Raw genomic sequence first — 25,214 nt, 5'->3', positions numbered from 1 at the left:
TCAGCATGACTTTTGTCGGGGTGTGCTCCTGCAGTGTACAGGGTGCGGACCATCCATACTGGAGTCCAGAAGGGTGTGACATATGTACTGAGTGGCTGTCATGGGCTCGTACGGGCGATCACACTGTTTCTGGCTCTATGGCAAATATTAATATACAACATTTAAGATCATGGGTAAGAGGCTTCTCCAAAATCGGCCCAAAAGGTCCTCTTGGCTATTTGCCAGACAAAGGTGTAAGAGATTTTCTCTTCCCCACGGCCAGAATTCAGTCGATCAGGGGTTATGAGAACTCACCTGATGATGTCGTGGTGGATCCTAATGCATGCACTGTGGTGCCCCCTTCATACCAGGGGATGAAATCGATTTGGGAGAATCTGAAAATCTGGATGATGAGGGGATCTATCTGATGCTGAGCCTCAACCCCAATGGATCAACCGATTCCTGGCAGCATCCCTAGTAAATCGACTCCTATGGACGTCGATGAGGATAATGTTTCAGTCCGCACAACTGCTTCTACTAAGAGAAAGTTTGCAGCACAAGATGCTAGGATGTCTGCAATGGAATCAAAGCTGGACAAGTTGACAGAACTACAACTTGCAAAATCTTTGGATACAGGGGCTCAGGGACAGACTCCGGAGCAAGCACAAGTGTTAGATCCACCCATTAATATAGATGATTTCCCAGATTTGAGAGTGGTGGAGGACGAGCCAGAGCAGTTTAATCCCTGGGTGGTGGCATCACGGCTAGCTAGAGCGGTGGATGGCATCTTCTATGATAGTGATGTATGCACCCCTCTAGCTAGGTTAGAGTTTGCAAAACCTTTTGTCCACTTCAAAGGTAGTAAGTTTTGCTTTCGATGCCAAACACCTAAGACTCTGGCTATGGTACCGGAGGAAACCATGATTTTTACCCAGGATCAGGCGAAGGGCTTCCTTTCTAACATCTGCCAGGACCTGGGAGGTAGTGCTCTGGGCACCCAGGTTCTTGCTAGGAACCTTCCTGCCTGGAAAGTACCAGTTGGTGAGAAGTTCCCATCTATCACCAATAAACTGTTCAAATCTTGGGAAAAGAACTGGGTACAGTCAGCCGCCCATGGGATGAAGTTCTCTTTAAAGGAACTCCAGGACTTTGGAACAGTTCTGCCAGATCCCATGGACGATCTAACAAAACCATTAGCAGGCTTCACAGAGGTGATGAAGAAAGGCAAATTTCTAGCAAACCATGCCCGTTCATGTTTTTTTGCAGACACTCCTTACCTTGCCGACACCATGTGTTCAGGAGTTCGAGGCGAGGAAACTATTAATGTCCTGCATTACAACCTTGACATTAATGGAATCTCAGGCATACCGCTGTGACCAACAAAGAGATTCAGTGCTCCCAAGGTTACAAATTCGGAACATGGGTCCAATCTTCATTCACCTTCTGGAGGCTTGGGCGGTGTCCAAATTAAAACTCAGACGTCAAGCCCTAAAATTTGCTGACCAGAAGTCTATGCCAGTAAAGGAGCTCCTCTTCGCCTCCCCTATGTGTAGTGACCTCTTCCATAGGGACCTAGTAACCAAGCTGAATAATATTGCTACCCACCGAGGTATCAAATTTGAGGAGTTACTAGGATATGACCCGGAAGCAGACCCAAGGGGGGTAAAACGCAGGAAGCAGCAACAATATAAGAAGGCTTTTAAAGCACCAGCTCTTCCTGTGTGAGACCCAGGACAAGGGCCCTCTTCCCAGAAACAATTCCCTATGCCGCACTCTCAGCCATCCTTGAAGGGCAGCAGTGCACTGCCATCTCAACAATCCCAATTTAGGCAGTTCCAGGAGGCTCGAGGCGGTCGTGGAAGAGGCGGATCCTTTCGAGGGAAAAAGGTAACAGGGGAAGACGAGGTGGTGGTAGAGGTCAATTCAACCAATGAGACATTTCAGGTTGGGGGCAGACTGAAGAGGATCCAGGAAGCCTGGAAAGTGTCCCCTTGGGCCTATCAAGTGGTGTCAAAAGGTCTGCACTGGGATTGGAAGGGCCCCCTTCCGCAACAAATACTTTCATCAGCGCAGCACAAAAGAGTCGATCCTATTTGTGAACAAAATGCTAATAAAGGACACAATAGAGAAATGCCACTTTATCAGGTTCCAGGAGGCTTTTCAGTGTTCCAAAGAGGACTCTCAGGAAAGGAGAGTCATTCTGGACCTCTCTGTCCTCAACAAAGCAATAAACTGTCCCAAATTCAAAATGCTGACGATAGATCAGATAAGACATACCTTGCCAAAGGACAGCTACACCTCTTCTATCGACTTGAAAGACGCATATTGGCACATTCAATCCAACCTCATTTTCGCCAGTATCTAGGATTCCGTCTAGGTCACCAGTCGTCGCAGATTCAAAGTGATGCCATTCGGCTCAATGTAGCCCCAGAGTGTTCACGAAATTGACCAAAGTGATCTTAGAACAACTAAGACTACAGGGGGTGAATGTCATGGCGTATCTGGACGATTGGGTGATCTGGGCGGAATCGATAGAAGAGTGTCTAGAAGCGTCCCGAATAGTGGTTCAGACCTTGCAGGACTTTGGGTTCCTAATCAACTGGGAAAAGTCACGGCTGAAGCCAGAAAAGAAGTTCAGATGGCTAGGCCTACAATGGTGTCTAGAAAGCAGAAAGCTAGCCCTACCAGAGACCTCCAGGAGGTCAATAGTAGATCAGGTACAGAGGTTCAGAAAAGCCAAGAGTTTTTCCAGAAGGAACCTAGAAGTGCTGCAGGGCAAACTCCTATTTGCATTAATAGTAGATCCAGTCTTGAAAACGACTTTGAAGGATTTGAACCGGATTCTCATTTTAAAGGCAAACAAATCATTCAGAGACCACAAGGTCCCGATGAAAAGGAGGTGCAAGACAATGCTCAAACCGTGGGCATTGAATCAGGCCCTGAAATCTTCAGTCCGGCTGGTCCCAAAACCAGTCTCAGTGACCATTCATACGGATGCTTCGGCGAAGGACGGATGGGGGGGACACTCAGATCAAAACAAAGTGTCCAGGAAGTGGTCGGGAGCCCTTAAATCTTGCCATATCAATATCAAAGAAATGATGGCAGTGCTCCTGTCACTCAAGGGACTGAAACCCAAGAGGGGATCTCACATTCAGTTGTTCATAGGCAACAAGCCAGTGGTACAATGCTTGAAGCGTGGGGGATCAAGGTCAAAGCCATTGAATCATATAGTGCTGGGGATCATGATATTAGCTCAGGTGAAGAAATGGACTCTGTCAGCATCCCACCTTGCGGGGAGCTCAGAATGTCCTAGCGGACTCCTCTCCAGATTCAAAGCCCAGGAAGGGGTGGGGTTGGACAGCGGGTCATTCAGCGGGATCCTCCAAGATCACCCATATCTTCAGGTAGATCTGTTTGCAACACGCGACAATCACAAATTACCGAATTTTGTCACCCCCTATCACGACCTTCGAGCAGTGGCCAGAGACACGCTTTCGCTGGACTGGAACCTGCTGAGGAACATTTATCTCTTTCCCCCAACGAATTTATTAATGAAAGTAGTACAACTCCTCAAGGAGTTCAAGGGGAGGGGAGTAGTGATTGCTCCAATGTGGCCAAACAGCCCTTGGTTTCCAACCCTACAGAAGCTGACTTTTCATCACAAGCCACTACATCTTCCTATTCTTTCCCAGCAGGTTCAAGGGATAACTGTCTCGCCGCCTCCTTTCTGACCGAAAAGCCTTCACGTGTGGACTTTCTCAGATCCCTGTGCTTCATGGAATGGTCACCTGAAGTCAGGGAATTCTTAATCACTAATATTAAGGGGAAATCTGCCAAACAGTATCAGTCAGTGTGGAACAAATTTGTCTCATTTGTTAGGGACCGTAAACCAACTACCATCGATAATAACTTCGTGGGGGAGTTCTTTGTGTTTTTATTTGACGTAAAAAAGTTGGCTCCCTCCACTATTAAAAATCACAAGGTGGCCCTTGCGGTTCCTTTAAAGATGCGGACTCGGAGTAGAGGTGCATTCAGAAGTGTTTGAAATGATGATGAAATCAATGGCTCTCCATGGGCCAAGTGAACAACCATGTGAATTATCATGGGATCTAGATACAGTCCTAGCTGCTCTGAACAGACGTTCACACAATAATATGAAATTTTTGTTAGAAAAAACGTTGATTTTAGTGGGCCTGGCAATGGGAGCCAGATCAGCAGAGATCCATGCGCTAAAAACAGGAGATCAGTTTTTGTTCTTTCGGAAAGAATAAAGTAACCTTTTAATTCTGAGATTTTTAGCCAAAAATGAGAATCCGTTTCATAGACGGAAGCCCATAGTTATCCCTTCTTTGCCCTCTAATCCGAAGCTGTGTCCAGTGGCCACAGTGAAAAAGTACCTTGATCGCACCAACCATATCACGCAAAGGCCCCTCTTTTTGGTACCAAACGAAAGCACCCCACTTTGCCTAGGAAGCCTCAGAACCAGTATTTGTAAGTTAATTGTAGATCTATGCCCAGGATCAGACCCAAAGTCACATGACCTCCGTAATTACGCAGCCTCACTTGCCTTTTTCGGTAACTTTAGTATGGAGGGCGTATCCAAGTACACGGGGTGGTCTGGGCATGGAGTGTTTGTCAAACACTATGTTAAACAAATACGAGGTGTGTCAGACTGCGTGCATATCCCTCGGCAAAGTCGTAGGCAAGAGATAAGGACGCCGGAAGGTGAATTGGCTGGCAAGAGGAACTCTTCCTTTAAAGTGAGTGAGTGTTTTAAAAACCAGTAGGTTATTTTTTTCCTATTATAGTCTATTTCTTTTGCTCTTCACCAATACACAGTCTCTTCGAGACAGCTTAAAGGTGGGCTGTTACAGCCGTAAAGGGAAAGGATTTTAGATTTCGGTTTGAACCCAAGGGAAGCGAAAAAGCTTTTTGGTTAGGGATAGTGGCTAAAAGTCCATCCTCCCTGTCAATGATATCTGATGGCTTTATAAATATACAAAAGCCTCTTTAAAATGTTCTCTGGTACACCTGCATGAGACTCTATGAGCTCCTTTGACTAAAAACAGGGTTTGAACCCGAAGGGAAATGAAACCTATTTTTAGTCTGGGAGCCGTGAGAGCTTCAGACCCCTCCCAGTTAGCATTAAGTATATTGGGTTATGCCCACCCCCTTCATTTGCAGGAGTATAACCTTTTAGGGAGGCGCGACTATTCCTACACTGGGTTGGCAACATGCGCAGTAGATGCGTGGTCGCGTTTTGACCGATTCATTTCGAACTAGCCACGGAAGCGCAAATGGAAAGGTGTAACCAGTGGAGATGTTTAGCCATGAATTGATTCATCAATGCGGCGGATAGGGGTCAAAGTGCAAACCCCGAGACCTGATATCCTATCACAATAGTGACAAGCTTCCGTAAACCGGAATGAATACGTGCCAACCCTGTGCTATAAGTTCTCTGATAAGGGATTTAGCCGGGGCGCTGCCTAAGGCAGACGTAACTGCATGAGGCTCTCGCGGCTCCCAGACTAAAAATAGGGTTTTTATTTCCCTTCGGGTTCAAACCCCGTTTTATTTTTGAATGAATTAAAAAAAAATAGCAAAAAATGCCTAAAAAGTTGGATAGCAGAGAAGAACCAAAATGAACAGATAATAATTAAATTGAAGAATACAATCCAGCTGAAAGCAAAAGGACTCTTCAAAAAATCTAAAATGCAAAAGGACTCTTCAAAAAATCTAAAATACTAAATTGAAACACTTAATACACTATAAATAATACTGCCTACAATGGCATCAAGATATCATAACTGGACCTTAGTGCATTTGTTTCATTTCAAGTCTGACTTAAAAAGTTTTAGAACAAGTAGCTTTCAGCAGAATGATCATTTAATACCTGAATCTATGCATACTCTGTTCTATTTGAATGTACTAACCCAGTTTGCAAAACAGAATCTAATTTACCTCCCATTTATATAATGGCATGCACAACCTATTTTACTTCATTATAACGCAGCAGGCAGAATGTATGCTTTCAGCTCTAATACTATTTAAAATCTGATCAAATTTCATAATTTCAGAGATTTTCTATCTAATCGAAGGATCAATAATGTGGGGACTAAAAGTCAGTTTTTCATCCAAGATGACTCCTAAAATTTTCACTCCATCATTTTAAGGAAGAATATTATCTTTTACAGAGTTGGCAACTTTTTTTTTTTGGGGGGGGGAGTCACACCCTCTAATAACTGGAGATTTTCTTCATCAATCCTTCAAAGTGCAAAGTTGATTAATTCTGAACTGATGGATGCTTTCCTTTTGGCTTAAAATTGGAATTTTTTCAACTCCAAATACCCTTCCTTTGATCAAAAAATGTTGTAAATCTCAAGTTTCATCCTTAGGTAATTCCCAATTCCTTCTTGGCATCAAACCTGCTGTCTTAATGACAGTTACTCATATTCTGGATCAAAGGTACTTAACTGTACTTCCTCTTAGGCAATCTTGTCTCTTCTGGTAGTAGTCATCATCATTATCATTATCTCTAACACTTATGCAAAGGTATCATCTGTGAAATTTTGTTACTCATGATTTCCTGTACCTTTGTCTTAAAAAAAAAAAAAACTCTCCTCATCTCCAGCCTCCTTTCTCAGTGTTCTCATCCAAATATGTTTGTGTGTTTCAGCTTGGACACCCATGGGCAACCAGCTGAAACTATAATGTACTACTGTATTCGTCCATTATCTCATCTAAATACAGAACAACCATAATTTCCCTTATGATATTTTAACTTCAACCTGCCAGCTGACCGGTAATATTTTTTATAAAGCTTTATTTAAATAGGGAGAATCTTTTAGATAAAGTTTCATTGTCAAAACACAATAAACATGTCTATCTTACTTTTGTGTGCAATTTCAGTCTGCATGATTTTCAAATCTAATTTAGCCTGCCCACTGTTCGATTTGCCTTTGTTAGTCTTTCAAAAAACACCAACTCAAGAGAACCTGAACTGGATATGATTGTCCTAAATATCTGAAATATTCAATCCCATCAATCCTTTCTCCAGCTAATGTTATTTCATCCCTTTCAGTTTATTCTTTCCTCATTTCTTCTGCTTTTCTTAGATTTATTTTGAGTCCCATCTTTCTAGAAATGACACAATCTGTAAAGCAAACTTTTTAAATCTTATGGTGTTTTTTTGCCGAATACAACAGCATCATCTGCACACTATAAGTCTGTCAACCTTCTACTGTTACTCAATCTAATCCTTCTCTTTTACCTCTGACCACTTTTTTTCATTATATAATCATTAAGAATGGCAAACAACAAAGGTGAATTAACATTCTCTCGTGGTATACTACTATTTACAGCAAATTTACTTGACAACACTCAACTCTGCTTCTACTTAATTCATGGAAAACTTCAATTAGCTTTACATATTTAATATAAATGCCACAGTGATGCAAGACTACCTATAATATTGGTCTGTGGAAGTTTTCAAACACCTTGCAATCAACAATAGCTATAAGAAAAGGAATCCTAAATCTATATGCCTGGAAGAGGGGCAATTCTGAACTGCCTATCTATTTATGTGGTACAACATTGATGATTCACTGGCTAAATACACTAAAGGATAGCCGTGTCCTTGTATTGCACAAATCCAAATTGTTCCTGGCAGCAGTCAATAACTTGTGATTGATGCTTGTATACAATAGCTTTTATAACCTATACGGCGATTTCAAGTCTGCTGATGGCCTGCACAAATCTCCATGCTTGATTGCTTCTGTTGAAGAGCTTTAGTCGGGTATGACTGCAAGTGTTACAACTACTTCACTATGAATCTTAAACAGGTAAGAGAAGAAACAGACTGCTAGTGAAATATAAATGTCATATATTATTACAAACCAAATACGGGTGAGTATGTAACATATTTGTCATCAAATCAAACAATGCATCAATAGTCACTTGACAAAGGAAAAAGGAGCTCATTCCTAATCTCTTAATATATCAACTTTTCAGTTTCCCTCAGGAAAGCACAAGAACATTACACGTAGACTTCCTGTGCCATAACCACCCAGTGACATCCTGAAGTCTGTGTGATCTCTTCTATTTGGGGTTCCCCCATTGTTGACCTGTTCAGAGTTGCAAAACAAAAACTTCCCCAATATTGTTCTCCATCTCTGTCAGACCCAACTACTTTAAAAGTGAAACCCTGATACTTCGTTCGAATTAAGGTTAAGCCTTTCCTCAATTCAGTCTTAAGAGCTGTGATTCACAAGTTCCAAAATGGAAGAAACCTTTCGTGAGTTAAAGAGCAAAGCAAAAATGAATCCAGTAGTTAAGATACATAGAAAATGAGGTTTTCCAAAATGCTCTATGTAATCATTACTAATGATATCAGTTACCCAACATCTCCATTTCTGATTGCCTGTTAATATATGAAATAAGTAGTTAACTTTGCAGTCTGTATATATGTATGAACACCCAGAGAAAATATCTTCAACAAAAAACTTCTGAGCAGTGATAACATTCCAAACAGATCTGACAAAAAGTAAGTTTTTATTGAGATGATGAATTACTGACTTAGAGAATACTGTATACATAAACCTTAATGCACCGAGGCTTATGCCCTTACCTTTTTCTTCTTATCTTTGTGGTGTTTACTAGATTTGGCTTTCCTTCGTATTTTTCTGCGATCCTTTTTTTTCCTGAAACACAATTAAATGCTCATTTAATGAAAGTTGAATGCTCATTTAATGAAAAACATCATTTAATGAAAAACACAGGTAAATTATAATAAAAAACATTTCAAAGTGGTATAGTAAATTACTGTATTATTTTATGCATTCAAAGCTATCAAATATTGAAACAGGCTTCTTATGGAACAGTTGAAAAAAGAAAAATGACACATTTTTAAAGTAATTTCTATTTTTCCTAACTATACAAACCTGAGGTCCTTTACATTAAGAATGACTTTCAGCGAAGCTGGAACACCCTTTTAACTTTCAAACAAGGTGGTTAGGCAGTTAAAAAAATTACCGTCCAGTTGGTGGGAGTCGCACCAACACAGATGTAAACATTCCAATTTGCCCTTTGGCCCAAGTAACAGATTGAGGGGTGGCATGAGGTGGGCATAAAACTGTAAAGGACTTCAGGTTTGTATAGTTATGAAAAATACAAATTACTTTAATAATTTGTATTTGTTCTTATTTCTTGGAGGGAGGAATCTGAGTAAGTCTCTGAACTGACTGAAGTTCACCACACGGATTCTCTTCCTGGTCAAACAGAGCGAGGAAGAGGTCCGTGCCTGACATGTTGAACAGAGTGTAAGAACTGCATGTTCAATCGTCAGACTTCTGGGCCTTTTCGAATGAGTGGGAAAAATTCAACATCATTTGAAAAAGGGCTAGGATGAAACCATGATTCAGAGACAACCAACTAATATAAATATTGGTTTTGTTTTGTTGTCAGGGTCTCCTTTCTCCCCTTGCTAGAGAAAGGGGTGGGAATGCTTCTATACGTCTAAACACAGAGAATAGAAAGGGTGCTTGATGTGACACCTGCATTGGTTGCCATTTCCAGCACATGTCAGCTCATTATCCTTCTCTCTGCCTGTAGAGAGAGAGTGAAGGATGATGAAGAAGGGAGGGGAGGAGAGGCCAGCCACTCACACATACACTCTTCCTTCCACAACCGAACACCTTAGGCAAGATGCAACCTGTCCTCTTAGAGGAGCCGGGCAAGCTACGACTTGTTGAGCAGCCACCACAGGACCTGAGGAAAAAGTGTCCCAGGACTTGTGGGCTTTGTCTCAAAAGTAAAAGGACACTAAGGAGGTCTAGCATGACCACACCCCTGCCTTCAGTACCTGAGGAACCGACAAATTCTTCCGGAACACGAGGGATGGACCAGTGCCCCTGACTTCGTAAACACTTGGATGGAACGTACTGGTGTCGTCCTCGCCAGCAGCAGAGTATGCTCTCTTGATCATCTCACGAAGCCAGAAAAAGACTGTGTTCTTGGACGAGCCAGTGCTAACAAAGAGTCGTTGACATTCAGGCCAGAGATGTCGAGTCCTTAAGATAGCGCCACAGCACTCCTATCAGGACATGGTAGCATCTCATTAACAACAAAGTCTTCTAGGGAGGGGATCGTGAAGGGCTCAAATCTGGTGTCAGGGACTGACGGATTCTGAGTCTTCGCTACAAATTCCGGGATGAAGTCCATGAAGTTAGCCAACTCTCTTTGCTGATTCCAGGGCTAGCAAGAAGATGGTCTTGAGGGTCAGATTCCCGTCTGACAACTCTTAAATAGGCTCGTACGGTGCACATGTCAGGCTCTTCAAAATGAGTCACGTCCCACTCAGGAGGGCTGAGTTCCCTGGGAGGGCAAGACCTCTCGGAGCTTATCATCAGCAGAGAAATCTCCAGCGAGGAGGAGATATCTACTTCTCTTTGGCATAAAACTATTGTACAGTGGACCCCCACTTTGTTGCGCTTCACTTTTTCACACTTCACTTTGTCGTGGAATTGTGTGTAGCATATCTTTCACTATTATACGGGAAATTTCACAATCTGCAAATTTATTCACAGGGCAATATTCACTAATTACTGTACAATAGAACCCCAGTCCTCGACCGTATCAGAACTCGACATAATTGGATTCTGACATGAAATTTCGAGTAAATTTTGCGTCAGAGCTTGAACAACAAACTGGAGTCCGATCCGATAAATCATATGATGCTTGTAAACAAAAGTGTTTCGGTCAGCCACGCTAGTTGGCATTGTTGGTAGCATCCCATGCGCATTTGAAAGCGTATTTAAATCCCACACATGCTGCTGCTGTTGTTTTGAGAAGTACAAGCTTGTACAGGTATTGTTAGTTTTTTTGGCTTTCTGTAATGCATTTTCATTAAATAATTGGTCCCAAGACAGCCATTGCTGACAAGCAGAAGAGGAAAACAGTAAGAACCACAACTGAACTTAAGAAGGAGATTATTGAGAAGTATGAGAGGCATTTATGTGACTGATTTAGCATCACAGTTTAAGCTACCTAGGTCAACCATAAGAACACTTTTGAAGAATGAGGCTATAAAAAGTGCTAGTGTTGCTAAGGGGGTTATGAGTTTGATTAAACAGAGGTCTCCCATAATAGATGAAATTGAGAAATTATTATTAGTTTGGATAAATGAAAAACAGATTGCTGGTGATAGTGTTTCAGAGGCTATGATTTGTGCAAAGGCTAAAAGTTTGCATGCTGACCTTATGAAAAACAGAGCTGGATCAAGTAGTAGTCTTGAGCATGAGTTTATGGCCAGTAGGGGATGGTTCGATAGATTTAAGAAAAGAAGTGGCATCCACAGTGTTGTAAGCATGGGGAGGTGGCTAGTGCTGATAAAAATGCTGCAGAAAAGTATGTAAAAGATTTTCAACGGTTCGGGGACGAAAATGGGTGTGTCCAATCAGATCTTCAACTGTGATGAGACAGGCCTCTTTTGGAAGAAAATGCCAAAGAGGATCTATATTACTAAAGAGGAAAAGAAACTGCCTGGCCACAAATCAATGAAAGACAGCTAACTTTGTTGTTAGGTGCGAACACTAGTGGAGATTTGAAAATAGAGCCTCTGTTAGTCTACCACTCCGAAACTTCTAGAGTTTTTAAGAAACATAAAGTGCTTAAAAGCAAATTAAATGTGATGTGGAAATCCAATGCTAAAGCTTGGGTAACAAGGTAAATTTTTAGAGAGTGGATTTCGGAAGTGTGTGCCCCCACTATAAAAAAAATACCTTTAGGAAAAAGATTTGCCACTTGAGGCACTTCTCGTCTTGGATAATGCCCTTGCCCACCCCCCAAGACATGGAATATGAGTTGGCAGACGAGTTTAGCTGGTTAAAAGTAAAGTTTTTGCACCCAGAACTACCTCACTAATCCCACCCATGGACCAGCAGATCACTGCTAATTTAAAAAAACTACACCAAGGAACTTTTCCAAAGGTGTTTTTAAGTGACCAGTGAAAGTAGCCTAACTTTGACCGACTTCTGGAAGGAACATTTCCACATTCTTAGTTGTGTCAGGCTGATAAACAAAGCATGGGCAGACATTTCTAAGAGGACTCTAAGAGCAGCTTGGAGAAACCTTTGGCCTGATGGGGCTCCTCTTTGAAGGTTTTGATGCCCCTAGTCAGCTTGCAGATAGATGGCTTTGAAGCTGAGCCCCTTCCTCTGCCTGACCCAGATGTTGAGGAAATTGTTTCTGTGGCCAAGTCCATGGGTTTGGAGGTGACGCTGGTTGCAGAACAAAACACTGAACTGACAACAAAGGAACTGCAGGAAGTTCATGAGGAGCAGCAGAAGATTTTGTCTGACGAGGTGTCTGGAGAGGAGGAGAGAAAGGAGGAGTCAACTTCCCAAGAAATCAAGGAGATGCTTCTGCATGGGAGAAATTCCAAGAGTTCTTTGAGAAGCATCACCATGATAAGGAACTAGTTAACAGGGCTACTGATTATGTTGACGACAATTTAGTTAACGTGTAAAGAAAACAGCTTAAGAAATGCCAACAGCAGACAACATTAAACAAGTTTTTTCTAAAGAAGACAGCCAGCCCAATCTCAGTGAAAAAAGGCAAAGGGAAAAAAACTCCGGAAGAGGAACAACCAGATTTTATGGAAGGAGATTCCCCTTCCAAACAATGCTGCTTTCCATACCTCCTCTTCACATCCATCTCCAAAGATCCAGATCCTCATCAATGTCAAGGTATGGGCCCTACTGTAGTTGTTAAAAACTTTTTTAATGTTTATAAATGACTAGAGATATCGTGAATAATATATTCATGCAAGTTAAAGCAATGACTTGAAAGAGGTCATAAATATTGAATTATACTAACAATACATTTCATTTTGTGTTTAACCCACAGGTTACTGTACAATACTACACTTCATTGAATGAATGTCCTGGAGACATTCAGTGTGTGCAATTCATGAGTGTCAAGGTATGGGCCAATGCTGTAGATGTTAAAACTTTTTAATGTATTTATAAATGACCTAGAGCTGCTTGTAAGGCTAAGGATTTTGTGTATTATTACTTCTCATAACAGTAAATAACATTTCTACATTTCATTTTGTGTTTAATCCACAGATTACTGTACAGTATACACTTCACTGAATGAAGTTCCTGGAGAAGTTCAGTGCATGTTGTGTGAGGAGCAATTGTAATTATTCATCAACGTCAAGGTATGGGTCAAGTTGTACTAGTTGTGAAAAAGTTTTTAATATGTTTATAAATAACTTAGAAATGCTTGTAAGATTAAGGATTTTTGTGTAGACTACAGCTTATAACAGAAGTAAATAATATTTCTACATTTGATTTTGTGTTTAATCCACGGATTTACACTTCACTGAATGAAGGTCCTGGAGAACAGCAGCTGTGTACAGTGTAATTTCAATTTAGGTGTAGTAGCAACGTGTATGTACAGTATAATGTCTTTATATGATTGTGCTAGTATTAAGGATTCCTTGTCTTCCTTTGTCTAAAAAAAAACTAACATTTCCTACCTTTTGTGTACAGTACACTAATTTTGCTAATTACGTACAGTACTTCATAGAAATCAGTACAGTAATAAAATTAAAAATGAGTTAATTTCAAGTTTTCTTATTTACTCCTTTTGATTGATCATCCACTAGTCATTATTATATATTCTGTGTTGTCTACGTAAGGTACCTACTTCCTCTCTCCCTCAAAACTCCATTTTTTTACCCCTTTAATATTGCATAGTACCGGGTACATGAAGGTGGTATGCCTCTTAAGATTTTGTGTTGTCTAAGTAGGGTTACTTCCTCTCTCCCTCTCCATATTTTTACCTCTTTAATATTGCATAGTACTGGGTACACGAAGGCAGTAGGCCTCTTAAGATTTCGGTTGAAGGGTGTAGAGCAAAACAAACAGTACTGGAGGTTGTCCACTACTGCCAGGTGTATGATGATGCAAAACATTGCTGGCTATCTAGATTAAGACATCTGGATATTACGTAACTGTGTACAGTATTTATACATACATGCACACATATAGTCTCTCTCAAATTACTAGATGATAAAAGTTTAGTACATATAGTACGTACTGTTAATTTGGAAACAAGTGTAATCTCTCTGAAATATAGATGAGAAAGTATTGCATGGCAACCAGGTCCCATGCTCAATTTTTTTAGACAGACACACGTGTGCTGTTCGGTAGTGAACGCAATTGATTACAACTTGTTAAGCTTCTCGGTAAAGAAGAGGTTAGCCGGAGGTTAACTCAGAGATGCTGCTATTTGTCACTATCATTATTATATACTATAGAAATTAAGAAGATTCTTTTATGTCTAATATAAAAACAATTACCATAATATATTTGCCATCATAGAAGACACACCCTATTTTACAAGGATATTTTATGGAAAAAAAAAAAAAGTTAGGGTATCATAACATTTATTGAAAGATGTTTTAAAGTGATTCTGTACACTATTCCAGTAGACTGTATGAAATTTACCATAAATTAATACTGAACGTAAATAATGTTTATGTAATTAGCACCGCGATAGGCCACCAGGATGGCGCTTTGGTTTGTTTACATCCGCTCATGCCACAAGCTGCCTAGTGCCGATGTAACTTAGGCAATTTTTCTTAAGTTTATGATAACAGACATAATTCGGCTTATTTTTAATATTTTATTAATTTACTGTAATAATCAGGCTTGTTTTTCAATGTTATTATTATTAGCAACAGTTTTTGCGTCTACCTGTTACAGTACACTCTGGTAGTACCTATAGGTCACCTAGCCTAACTTATGGCGCTCGGTCTGCCATCGGTAATACGGCAGCATTGGTCGTAGGTCAGTTTTTTGATGCAGTATACATTTAAAAATGAAAAAAGTGCATCTAATAAGGTAAGTTATTTAACTCTGAACTTATTTAATTGTAATTTATGTGTAATGTGTAATGTTTTGTATAAAAAAGCAAGGTTGGGGTAATGACTGGTGGTCAAGAATGGATTAATACATTTTATACATATATCCCTTAGGTAAAATAGATTTTTTGTTGGTGAATCACTTGTCATGATTCTTAATGCACTTTTCATTGTTATGAATTCTCTATGGAGACACACTGGCAGTTCGCTGTATTCAGAGGAGACAGGTGAGGATCTAAATGCGCGCTGCTTCTGATGCTGAACCATATATTTCACTTCTGTAATCAGTGATTGACAACACTGTTGTTTTATATACAGTATGGTACGATTATGTCTATCAGCTACCCAATTAGTGTGTGAAAGTTTTTTTTTTTTTTAACTAGATTTAAAGCTCTTTTGCAATTTTATTTTATGCAAGTTATATGGGCTTTTCCAATCAGGTGTGCATCAAATATCAATCTTAAAAATTATGCAGTTTGGCTAATTGGTGTATTATAGTTTCTGATTTGAAATTCTATTTCGTCACCTTTTTTCCAGTTTTTATTCATATAAAACATGACAACCTGAGTTTTTCCTATGGAAAATCTAAAGCCTACAGATGAGGCCCATTTATGTATTTTTATTATGATTTTATTAATCACTTGTTCTGCAAGCTTTATGCGTGATGGTATATAATATGTAGCAATATCATCCCTATAAAGGTTACTTTTAATTCCGACAGGTAGCATGTTCCTCATATCATTAATGTAAGCAGAGTTCCACTAAGGACGCTTCCTCGTGGAACTCCATTTTCAAGCGGAAATATTTTTGAAAAAACAATCTATTTTCATCTGAAAAGTGCGATTAGTCATAAAGTTTTTAAGAAATTTAGGAAGATGGCTGCAAATATTATTATGTAATGTTTTTAACACTGCATACCTCCATGTAATGTTATATGCCTTTTGAATGTCAAAAAAAGACACCTACTGTAATTTGTTTTCTTTCAAATCCTCTATGTATGTGGTCTTCCAAATTAAACAGAGAATCTAATGTAGATCTCTTACGTTGTGAACCAAATTGAGCAGGACTCAAAATTTTACTTTCTCGAATGTGCCATATCAGTCGTGCCTTTACCATTTTCTCAAACAACTTGCATGAACAACTTGTTAAAGAAACTGGTCTATAATTATTCACATTACTAGGGTCCTTTCCAGGTTTGGGTACAGGAATTATTACCGCATTTCACGATTCATCTCGAAACAACTTTCGAGCCATAAATGCTTGTAAAATTTTAATAATTAGGATTTTGCCAAAGTGGCAGAGCATTTCAAAGCAAATATCATCACCTCCAGGAGCAAATTAATTACTGTTCAAGAGAGCATATTCCAACACTTCCATACCGAACTTATTATAATACAGTATACATCTTACTTTGTCTCAAAATTAAGTATTATAGATTCTGCTTTATTTTTAGTGTTTTTGAAATGTTTGTCTAAACTTTGGTCACTGCTTATTTTGGCAAAACTCTCCCCAAGTATGCTACTTATTTTGAAGGAATCTAAAATTCTTTTGCCATTATCTAATATAGCTTGTCAGGGTGGTATAATGCTTGTTCCATTTATTTTTGAGAATTTTTCCCATACTTTTTGAATTGATGTTTTGCTTGTTATTTCTCATACCTATGACCTTCAAGACATTATTTTACCTTTTATGACTTCCTTTCTAAAATCTGGCTGATATTTTATTATACAGGTATAAAGGTTTTAATGCATCTATTTCTAATAATATAATTGCCCTTTTTAAAGTTTTCTTCTAGGAATGGTTTTGATTTATTTATTTTATTGAACCTTCTGTTTAGAGTATCTAACCTTCTTGCTAGAGAGTGTTTTCTTCATATTAATTCAGACAGATCATCTGACCACCAGGGACTTTGATTATTTATTACAGGCAGTCCCCGATTAATGGCAGGGGTTCCATTCCTGGCCAAGCACCAATAACCAAAAATCATTATTAACTGGAACATCACAATAATTATGGTAATAAATGGCGATTATGACGCCATAAGAGCCGATAAACTGCTTAACGGTGGTGTTAACAGATTATTGGCGCTGATAAACTGTTTATTGATGCCAATAAACTGCTTACCGATGCCAATAAACCACTTACAGTGCACTTTCATTAACTGCTATAATTTTACCATCTTGGTTTAATTTTTCCACTTTGATTTTCTTTAATACTATCTACAACACTGATATGTTTTTCTCTGTAACATTCTACGTGTTCAATACACATGCAATCTTCTTCATGAGATTTGACGTTTGTTTTGTCTTTATTCCTACCCCTTATGAAATTTCTCATAGTGTTGGTTAGACTTTCTTTAGTTATGGTTTTAGTTTTGCGGCACACTGCTAAAAATCATTTACTGCAACCACTGTAACTTTGTGTTCAACAGTTTATTGTTTTTTCTTGATTTTTCTTGTGTGTCTATAATTGGTGATGGGTGAATTTCTTTGCTTTTATTGTAGTTATCATCATCAATATTTTGGTTTTCTATTTTTTCTGAATTTTGTGATTCTGCTCCTTGAGGTACTACAGTATTGTTACTTTGGGAGACAGCAGAATGTTTGATTTAGTGTCACTTTTAAGGTTATCCTGTTTCTGAATTTTAGCTTTTGGTGAGGTTGGTGAGTTATTTTTCTTTTTAGAGTAGTTTGGTGGAATTAGGTGGGGGTCTTATCTAGTTGCCTCTTCCGAGTTATGTTACCCGTTTTATCACATTCTTGTGATTTTATTTCTTCTTCATCTTCCTCTATGTCATTATTCATATCTATTACTGGTAAAGAGGTAAATTGACTATCCACTGTGATAATGATCTTGATGTATGAAATTTTCTTAGAAGATTTCTTTTGATCCTGTACTTTTTATGGTAGTATTTCTTTATTTCTGTTATCATTCATTTCAGTTCGGGTATTGTTTGATTTTGATTTTTGGCTGGGTCATTCAATCCTCTCATTTTCAGTTCTAACTTTGGTTCCCTGACTGACATTACAGTTTGTTCTTGTATTAATTGGAATTTGGTAATGTAAATATAGAACGCATATTTTAGATCGAGCATGATGTTCTAAGCCACAATTTATGCATTCGGTTGAGGAGAAATTTGAGGTACAGTACATGAAAAAAGATTCTATGGCCTCCCAATGCCTTGGAAGGTAAAGGAAGTCCCCATAGGATCAGAAATATGACATTTTTATAAATTCAAGTTTTATACATACTAAGTAATTACATAGCTATTAGTTAGCTTACACAGCAGCTTGAATTCAAAATTTTGCGGGTAACACCTCACACATCAGTGTAGGTGACCAGTTCTGCCCACTAGTGGGAATATTAGGAAAGACTTTAGCAGATACAGTAACTTCAATATGTTCATGCCTTAAGACCATCAGTAGGGAGGAGGGTGGGCTCCGATCATGTAATTACTTGGTAAGTATATATAAAACTTTATTTTATTATAAAAATGTCATTTTTATATAAGTAACTTACCACGTAATTACATAGCTGATTCCCACATTGATAGGAGGTGGGATACATGGACATATTCTACTCCACAAACATTAAGTATGTAATGAATCTGAAAATAGAAAAAACTGGTAGCATTGAAAACCAATGCTTGTCGTTCTCTATCAGCTAAGAGAGCTACTGGGATACTGCCTCTGGTAGGTGCTCATCTTAACTCGTAGTGGTGTGGCGATATAGCCATGGGTCGCCTCCTACTTAGTGGGAACTTTGCAGCAAAGGAAGTACTCTGATGGCTAGCAAAGCATGATATGTGCTCGCCCTACACTGAGATAAAACCACAACCCCATTCACTGAGAGTGGTGGGTGCTTCAGGTACAATGTAACCCCAGCTCCGCAAAAAACTCAACACCTTATTACCAGGAGAAGAGACAGCAGGAAAAAACAATCCTATACTTCCTTCCGTGATACCATGCCCAGTCACTAGAAATGGTCTCAAGGCACTGAAAGATTCAACACTGTTTAACTTCCATTAAAAATAGTGAGAAACAGAGCGATTATATTCCCAGTACAGGCATTCCCCCGATTATCGGCGGGGGTTCCGTTCTGAGGGTGTGATGATAACCAAAAATTACTGATAACCGAAAACCAACGATTTTCAGTGCTCTTTCAGCGATTTTCAGGGCTTATTGGAGCCGAAAAGCCCTAATTTTTGGTTACCAAAACCTCTGTTTGATATGTATCGGTGCCAATACCCAATTATCGGCGCCAACAAGTGGAAATCTGTGATTTTAGGCACCGAAAATTGCCGATTTTCCTCGCTAGACAAGCCCCGTAAAACCAGATTGCCGTTAACTGGGGAATGCCTGTATTTTGAAGGCAGAATGGACATACAAGGCATAAAATGTATACAAGCTAAAAAGGTAGAGGCTACTATGATGTCCTTGGCTTTACTTAAAAGAAGGCAAACTACTCTCTTAATTCTGAGTGTGTCCCAAGTTAGAAGTCCATGAGGGCAATACATTCTAGTCAGTGAATGAAACGGACCTTGCCATATCTCTATGGACGCCTTTCCCGTGGCTGTGCGTCGACACCTGCGGGCAGCAGGTTCGACTGGGGGGCAGCTATCTGGGGGCAAAATCCCTTCAGACTCCCATGGACCAACAGTATGCCTCCTCCCAAGTTTAGGGTAGTCTGACAGGGACTGAGTTTAAGAGAGCCGATAGAGCTGGATAGCCACCACCTCCACTACATATCCAGTAAGACGCCTTTCCAGGGGCTGTCTGTTGATGCCTGGGACCGGCAACAGGCTGAGGGGGCGAATACCCGTGTATGAACCCCCCAAACTCCCTTGGACTTCCAGTAGTATCCTCCCAGGTTTGGGGAGTATGACGGAGACCTTTGTCTAGGAGAATTGAGGAACGAATAGACACCTCCTCCACTGCACAACACTTTACTATCACAAGTTTAACATCTGTTAACCTAAAACAAGACTGGCAATGGCACAGGAAGGAAGCATGGGAGCAAGTGGATAAAAAAGGGCAGGAAGGTTAGCAATAGGAGAGAGATGACCCAGGATCTCAGTAACTGGTGCCGGAGAGTGAGCACCGAGAGCCTGCTAGTGGGATTGAGCACCCAATAGGGGGCATCAAGAGCCTGATAGTGGGTGCCAAGCGCCCAAAAGCTGGCACCAAGCGTTCTGCAGTTGGCACCAGTCGAGCCAGTAGCTCGAGCGGGTGAGCTAAAAACTGTGGAACAATTCACGATTTCTGTCATCTTAGTTTAGTGTACTATGTAATACCGAAGCAAGTACAAGAGCATGGTTCTCGGTTGTCGAGAACGTCTTCTATCTGAAAGCTCATTGTAACCAAAACATTGAGTACAATTCTCTCCTACTGCATTCCTGCCCTTACACTTTTCAGTTCTTTGCAAAGAAAAGTGTAATGATAAGATGTTCAATTAATTCTTTAAGGACAAATATTATGAAGTACACAGAGCACCATTATACAGATTTCTCAATTCCTTTAAAATGCTAATGGAGACTCACAGATATGGCGAACACAATATTTGCTTTTATTATGCTACTCATGAAAGGAAAGTTAACTTTTACCTACCAAATTTGAAGTACACAGAGCACCATCATACATACCTATCTCAATACTTACCAAACATTATTTGAGACTTGCAGATGTGCATTTCACTTCCCAAAATACTGGTGTGGTAGCGAATACAAGGTTTATTACGCTACTCGGAAAAGGAAAGTTAACCTTTACCAACCAAGATGAAGTACCCAGAGTACCATCATACATACATATCTCAATTCCTATCACACATTATGAGATTTAGTTATGCATTTCATTAACATAAATATTGGTTGGGTAAATAATGCAATATTAACATTTTTTATGCTAATTAAAAAAAAAATGAGGTAGCGAACGCAAAACTTAGTTTCTTACACTACTTAAAAAGGAAAACCAGTTCGGTAGCGGACACATTATTATTATGCTATTCGGAAAAGGAAATTAACCTTTACCGACCAAGATGAAGTACAGTAAACACCCCGTATTCACAGGGGATGTGTACCACAGCCCGCCGTGAATAGCTAAAATCCACGAATACTTAAAACCCTTCTAATAACACTTAGAACTGCCTATTTTGATAGTGCAAACACAAAAAAAAAAAAAAAATCTAAAAATGCTTATACAGATATTATCCAACTTACGAAGGGGTTAGGTTCCAAAAAACCCATCGTTTGTTGGAAAAAACGTATCTCGAATATAGTCTAGGCTACACTAGGGTATTCAGTACCATGTATACATATACAGTAGCCTAGTCTACACTATAAAGTATACTCTATACATACACAGTATACTGTAGTAATTGATAATATCAGCTAATTCTGGAGGTTCACACAGACTGACTTATGATAATTCAATAAAAAGAGAAACTGAATAATAAACAAGAATTAGCTTAGCCTACGCTATGGTATATCGTATACATATATGGTAGCCTAGCCTACTTTATACTGTAATCTATATTCACATATTAATATTGTATTGTACAAACATCCACATAATGAATATGCATCTTTTTCATGGATCTTTTAAAATGTTATGCTTTACTTCACTGTATTGCTTTTGTACTATAAATTGCAATCATAACGATCAATACTTTGGTTTGGAAATCAATTATGTGGTAAGTTTATATGCGTAAGTTTATTTCGCTGAACCTAACTCAGTTGAGAGAGCTTTTCTTGCTTCTAGTTAGCGTAAACGAATCTCTAGATACTTTATTTATATGAGGCAAGGTTATTTTTCATTATAAAGTGTTTTTAAGTCAAAATATAACTTAAATACGTCTCGTTGTGAAATTAATTTAGCTATTTTTCCGTTAATAGATGATGTTGGCTGTTTTGGGGCGTTTGTTTAGTGTAATAAAAAACCAAGATTCCGTTCGCTATTTTCACTTGATTTCATCATAATATGAGCTTTACGTATTTATCTTATATTGGCATGAAAACAGCAAATATGTGTTCTCTCATGCCCAGTAGTTTTGATTAACATACTTTCTCTCCAATTTTATTTAGGGTCGAGTTTCATCCATGTTGCCGATGAACGATAATTTATAGTCACTAGCAGCTTGAACATTGTTTTCTCAGCTTCAGCTACAACTTGCAGCTTACATTTAGCAGTATATTTCCTTGCCAATCGTTTATCCTTAGCGAATAAGGGTATACAGTAAACGTCCCGTATTCGCGGGGGATGCGTACTGCAACCCCCTGCAAATAGCTAAAATCCGTGAATACTTAAAACCCCTCTAAAAACGCTTAGAACTGCCTATTTCGATAGTTTAAACACAAGAAAAACCCTCTACAAATGCTAATACCTGAGTATTTTAATAGTTTTATAACAAAAAGTACATTTAGTCATGAAAATATGAAAATATAGTAATTAGTGAATATTTCTCAGTGAAAAATACCGCGACCAGGTGAACTTTCCACGAACAATGGGTAGATATGTTCCACAGAGAAATCCATGAAAAATGATATTTTATGATAAAATAAAGTTTTGTACATACTTACCCGGCAGATATATACTTAGCTATAGTCTCCGACGTTCCCGACAGAATTTCAAAACTCAAGGCACACGCACAGGTAGGTCAGGTGATCTACCATACCCGCCGCTGGGTGGCGGGAATAGGAACCATTCCCGTTTTCAATCAGATTTTCTCTCCACCTGTCTCCTGAGGGGAGGCTGGGCGGGCCATTAATCGTATATATCTGCGGGTAAGTATGTACAAAACTTTATTTTATCATAAAAATATCATTTTTGTACATGCAACTTACCCGTCAGATATATACTTAGCTGATTGGCACCCTTGGAGGAGGGCAAGAGACAGCTAATAACTAAAAACGGGAAACAACATATGTTGTAGGAATAAACAAAAACCATGGTTCTTACCTGATTGGGCAGAAGACTTCATGGATACTGTCTATGAGTCTGCATGCCTCAAGAGCTTCAGCGAGGATGTGACCTAAGACTGACAGCCCTTCTGGATCATATCAATGGGGGGAAAACCCACTAACATGACAGAGCCTGTTATGGATCGTGTCAATGGGGGCTAACCCACTTACAAGACAGAGCCCTCTACCTGAATCATATCAATGGGGCTATCCTCTTACATGACAGAGCTAGGTAATAAAAAGATACAAGGAGCTAACAACCAAACCCGACCACCTGACCAAGCCTAACCTTGTTAGTGATAAGAGATGAAAGAGGGAGACTCCAACACTCTTTTCAACCAACCATAAAAACACACAACAAACATTAAAAATAACTGAATTAACTAAATTAAATAGGATTAGCTTCAGCTCCTTGTCCCAGCACCGAATCCGAAGATACGTATGCTCCTAGAGAGAAGCACTTATCATATGTCACACGAACATCTCTCTCAAATAATGAGAAGCAAACACTGAGTTACATCTCCAGTATGTAGAGTCCACAATAGACTGGAGAGACAAGACTTGTGAAAAGCCAGAGAAGTAGCTATGGCTCTCACCTCATGAGCATTAACTCTTAGGAGCTGAAAATGTGCTCATCCTTACATGAAAGATGAGCCTCCTGATAATATCCTTAATGAAGAAAGCCTGCATTCTTTGAAATTGCTCTTGAAGGATCCTTGACAGAGCACCAAAGACTTTCAGTGTTACCTCTGAGCTGTTTCTTTCTCTCCAAATAATGTTTAAGACTTCTTACTGGACAGAGTGTGTGTTCAAGCTTCTTAGCTCACTGTCCTGAAAGATCGGAGAGTCCTTTGACCTCAAAACTCCTAGGCCAAGGTTTTGAAGGGTTCTCATTCTTTGCTAAGAAGAGAGGCTGAAAGGAGCAGATTGCAGAGTCCTTCTTAAAGCCTACAGAACCTTCCAAAAACCTGTTATTATTCTGCTCACTCTTTTGGCAGAAGCAAGAGCGAAAAGAAACAGCGATTTTCTGGTTAAATCCCTGAAAGAGGCAGATCGAGGAGGCTCAAACTTATTTGACATTAAGAAAAAGTGACTTCCTAGGACCACGAGGAGGTCCAAATTCCAGCTGGGAGGTCTAGGGGACTTATTTTTAGAAGTTTCAAAAGACCTTATAAGGTCATGAAGGTCTTTATTATCAGAGATGTTCAGACCTCTGTGTCTAAAACTGAAGACAGCATGCTCCTATAACCCCTTTATGGTGGATACAACGCCAGGTTACATTGCTCCCTCAGGAAGAGAAGGAAATCAGCAATGTTTGTTACAGAGGTACTGGAAGAGGATACTTTCTATAGATCCTGCACCATCTCCTAAAGACTTCCCACTTCGACTGGTAGAGGTGCAAGGTAGAAGATCTTCTGGCTCTGGCGATAGCCTTCGCAGCCTTGTGCAAAAACCCCTTCGCTCTGACCAGTCCTTCGACAGTCTGAAGGCAGTTAGGTTTAGAGCGGAAGGTTCTTGTGATATCTGTCGAAGTGGGGCTGTTTGAGAAGATCGCTCCTGAGAGGGGAGCGACCTGGGAAAATCTATCATCCATTCCAGTACCTCTGTGAACCAGTCTCTGGATGGCCAAAACGGAGCGATCAGGGTGAGCTTGGTGCCCTTTGAAGAAACGAAACTTCCTTATTACTTCCCCAAGATCTTGAATGGGGAAAAGCATACCCGTCTAGACCTGTCCAATCTAGGAGAAGGCCGTCTATTGCTACTGCTCTGGGGTCCGAGATTGGAGAGCAGTAGTTCTCCAACCTCTTGTTCCAATGGGTTGCAAAGAGGTCGATATGAGGTCTCCCCACAGGAACCACAGCCTTTCGCAAACCTCTGATGAAGGGACCATTCCGTGGGAAGAACCTGATCTTTCCTGCTGAGAAGATCCGCCCTCACATTCCTTTCTCCCTGAACAAATCTGGTGAGGAGAACTGATGTTCCTCTCCCCGCCCACAACAGAAGGTTCCTTGTTGCAAGGTACAGGAGAAGGAATGTGTCCCTCCTGTTTCCTGATATAAGCCAGGGCTGTGGTGTTGTCGGAGTTCACTTGGACTACTGATCCCTTGACCAGAAGTTCGAATCTGGAAGAGCTAGATGAATGGCTGTCAGCTCTTTCATGTTGATGTGCCAGGCAGTCTGACCTGGTGTCCCAGGTGCCTGACACTTCTTCCGAGCCTAGTGTTGCTCCCCAACCCGACTCCGAGGCGTCTGAGAACAACACTAGGCGTAGGGCTCGGCGGTTGAAGAGAAGTCCTTTGCCCAGCTTCTGAGGGTCTAACCACCACCGAGATGTTCCTTTACTTGAGATGA

The 25,214-nt window shown here is 39.9% G+C and overlaps 1 protein-coding gene across 1 annotated transcript in view; it reads right to left on the bottom strand.

The window, feature by feature from the left end:
• The window catches only part of hiw (highwire), a 1,788,684-nt gene that overhangs the window by 1,725,099 nt on the left and 38,371 nt on the right, over positions 1–25,214 (bottom strand). Inside the window, 1 exon segment of the mRNA XM_067112237.1 lies at positions 8,606–8,678. Coding sequence (XP_066968338.1) covers positions 8,606–8,678 — 73 coding nt within the window.

This window comes from Macrobrachium rosenbergii, chromosome 2 (assembly GCF_040412425.1).
Source record: "Macrobrachium rosenbergii isolate ZJJX-2024 chromosome 2, ASM4041242v1, whole genome shotgun sequence".
NCBI classification, from domain to species: domain Eukaryota; kingdom Metazoa; phylum Arthropoda; class Malacostraca; order Decapoda; family Palaemonidae; genus Macrobrachium; species Macrobrachium rosenbergii.
Note: the sequence above shows the minus strand (reverse complement) of the source record. Positions and strands in the feature narration are given on the sequence as shown.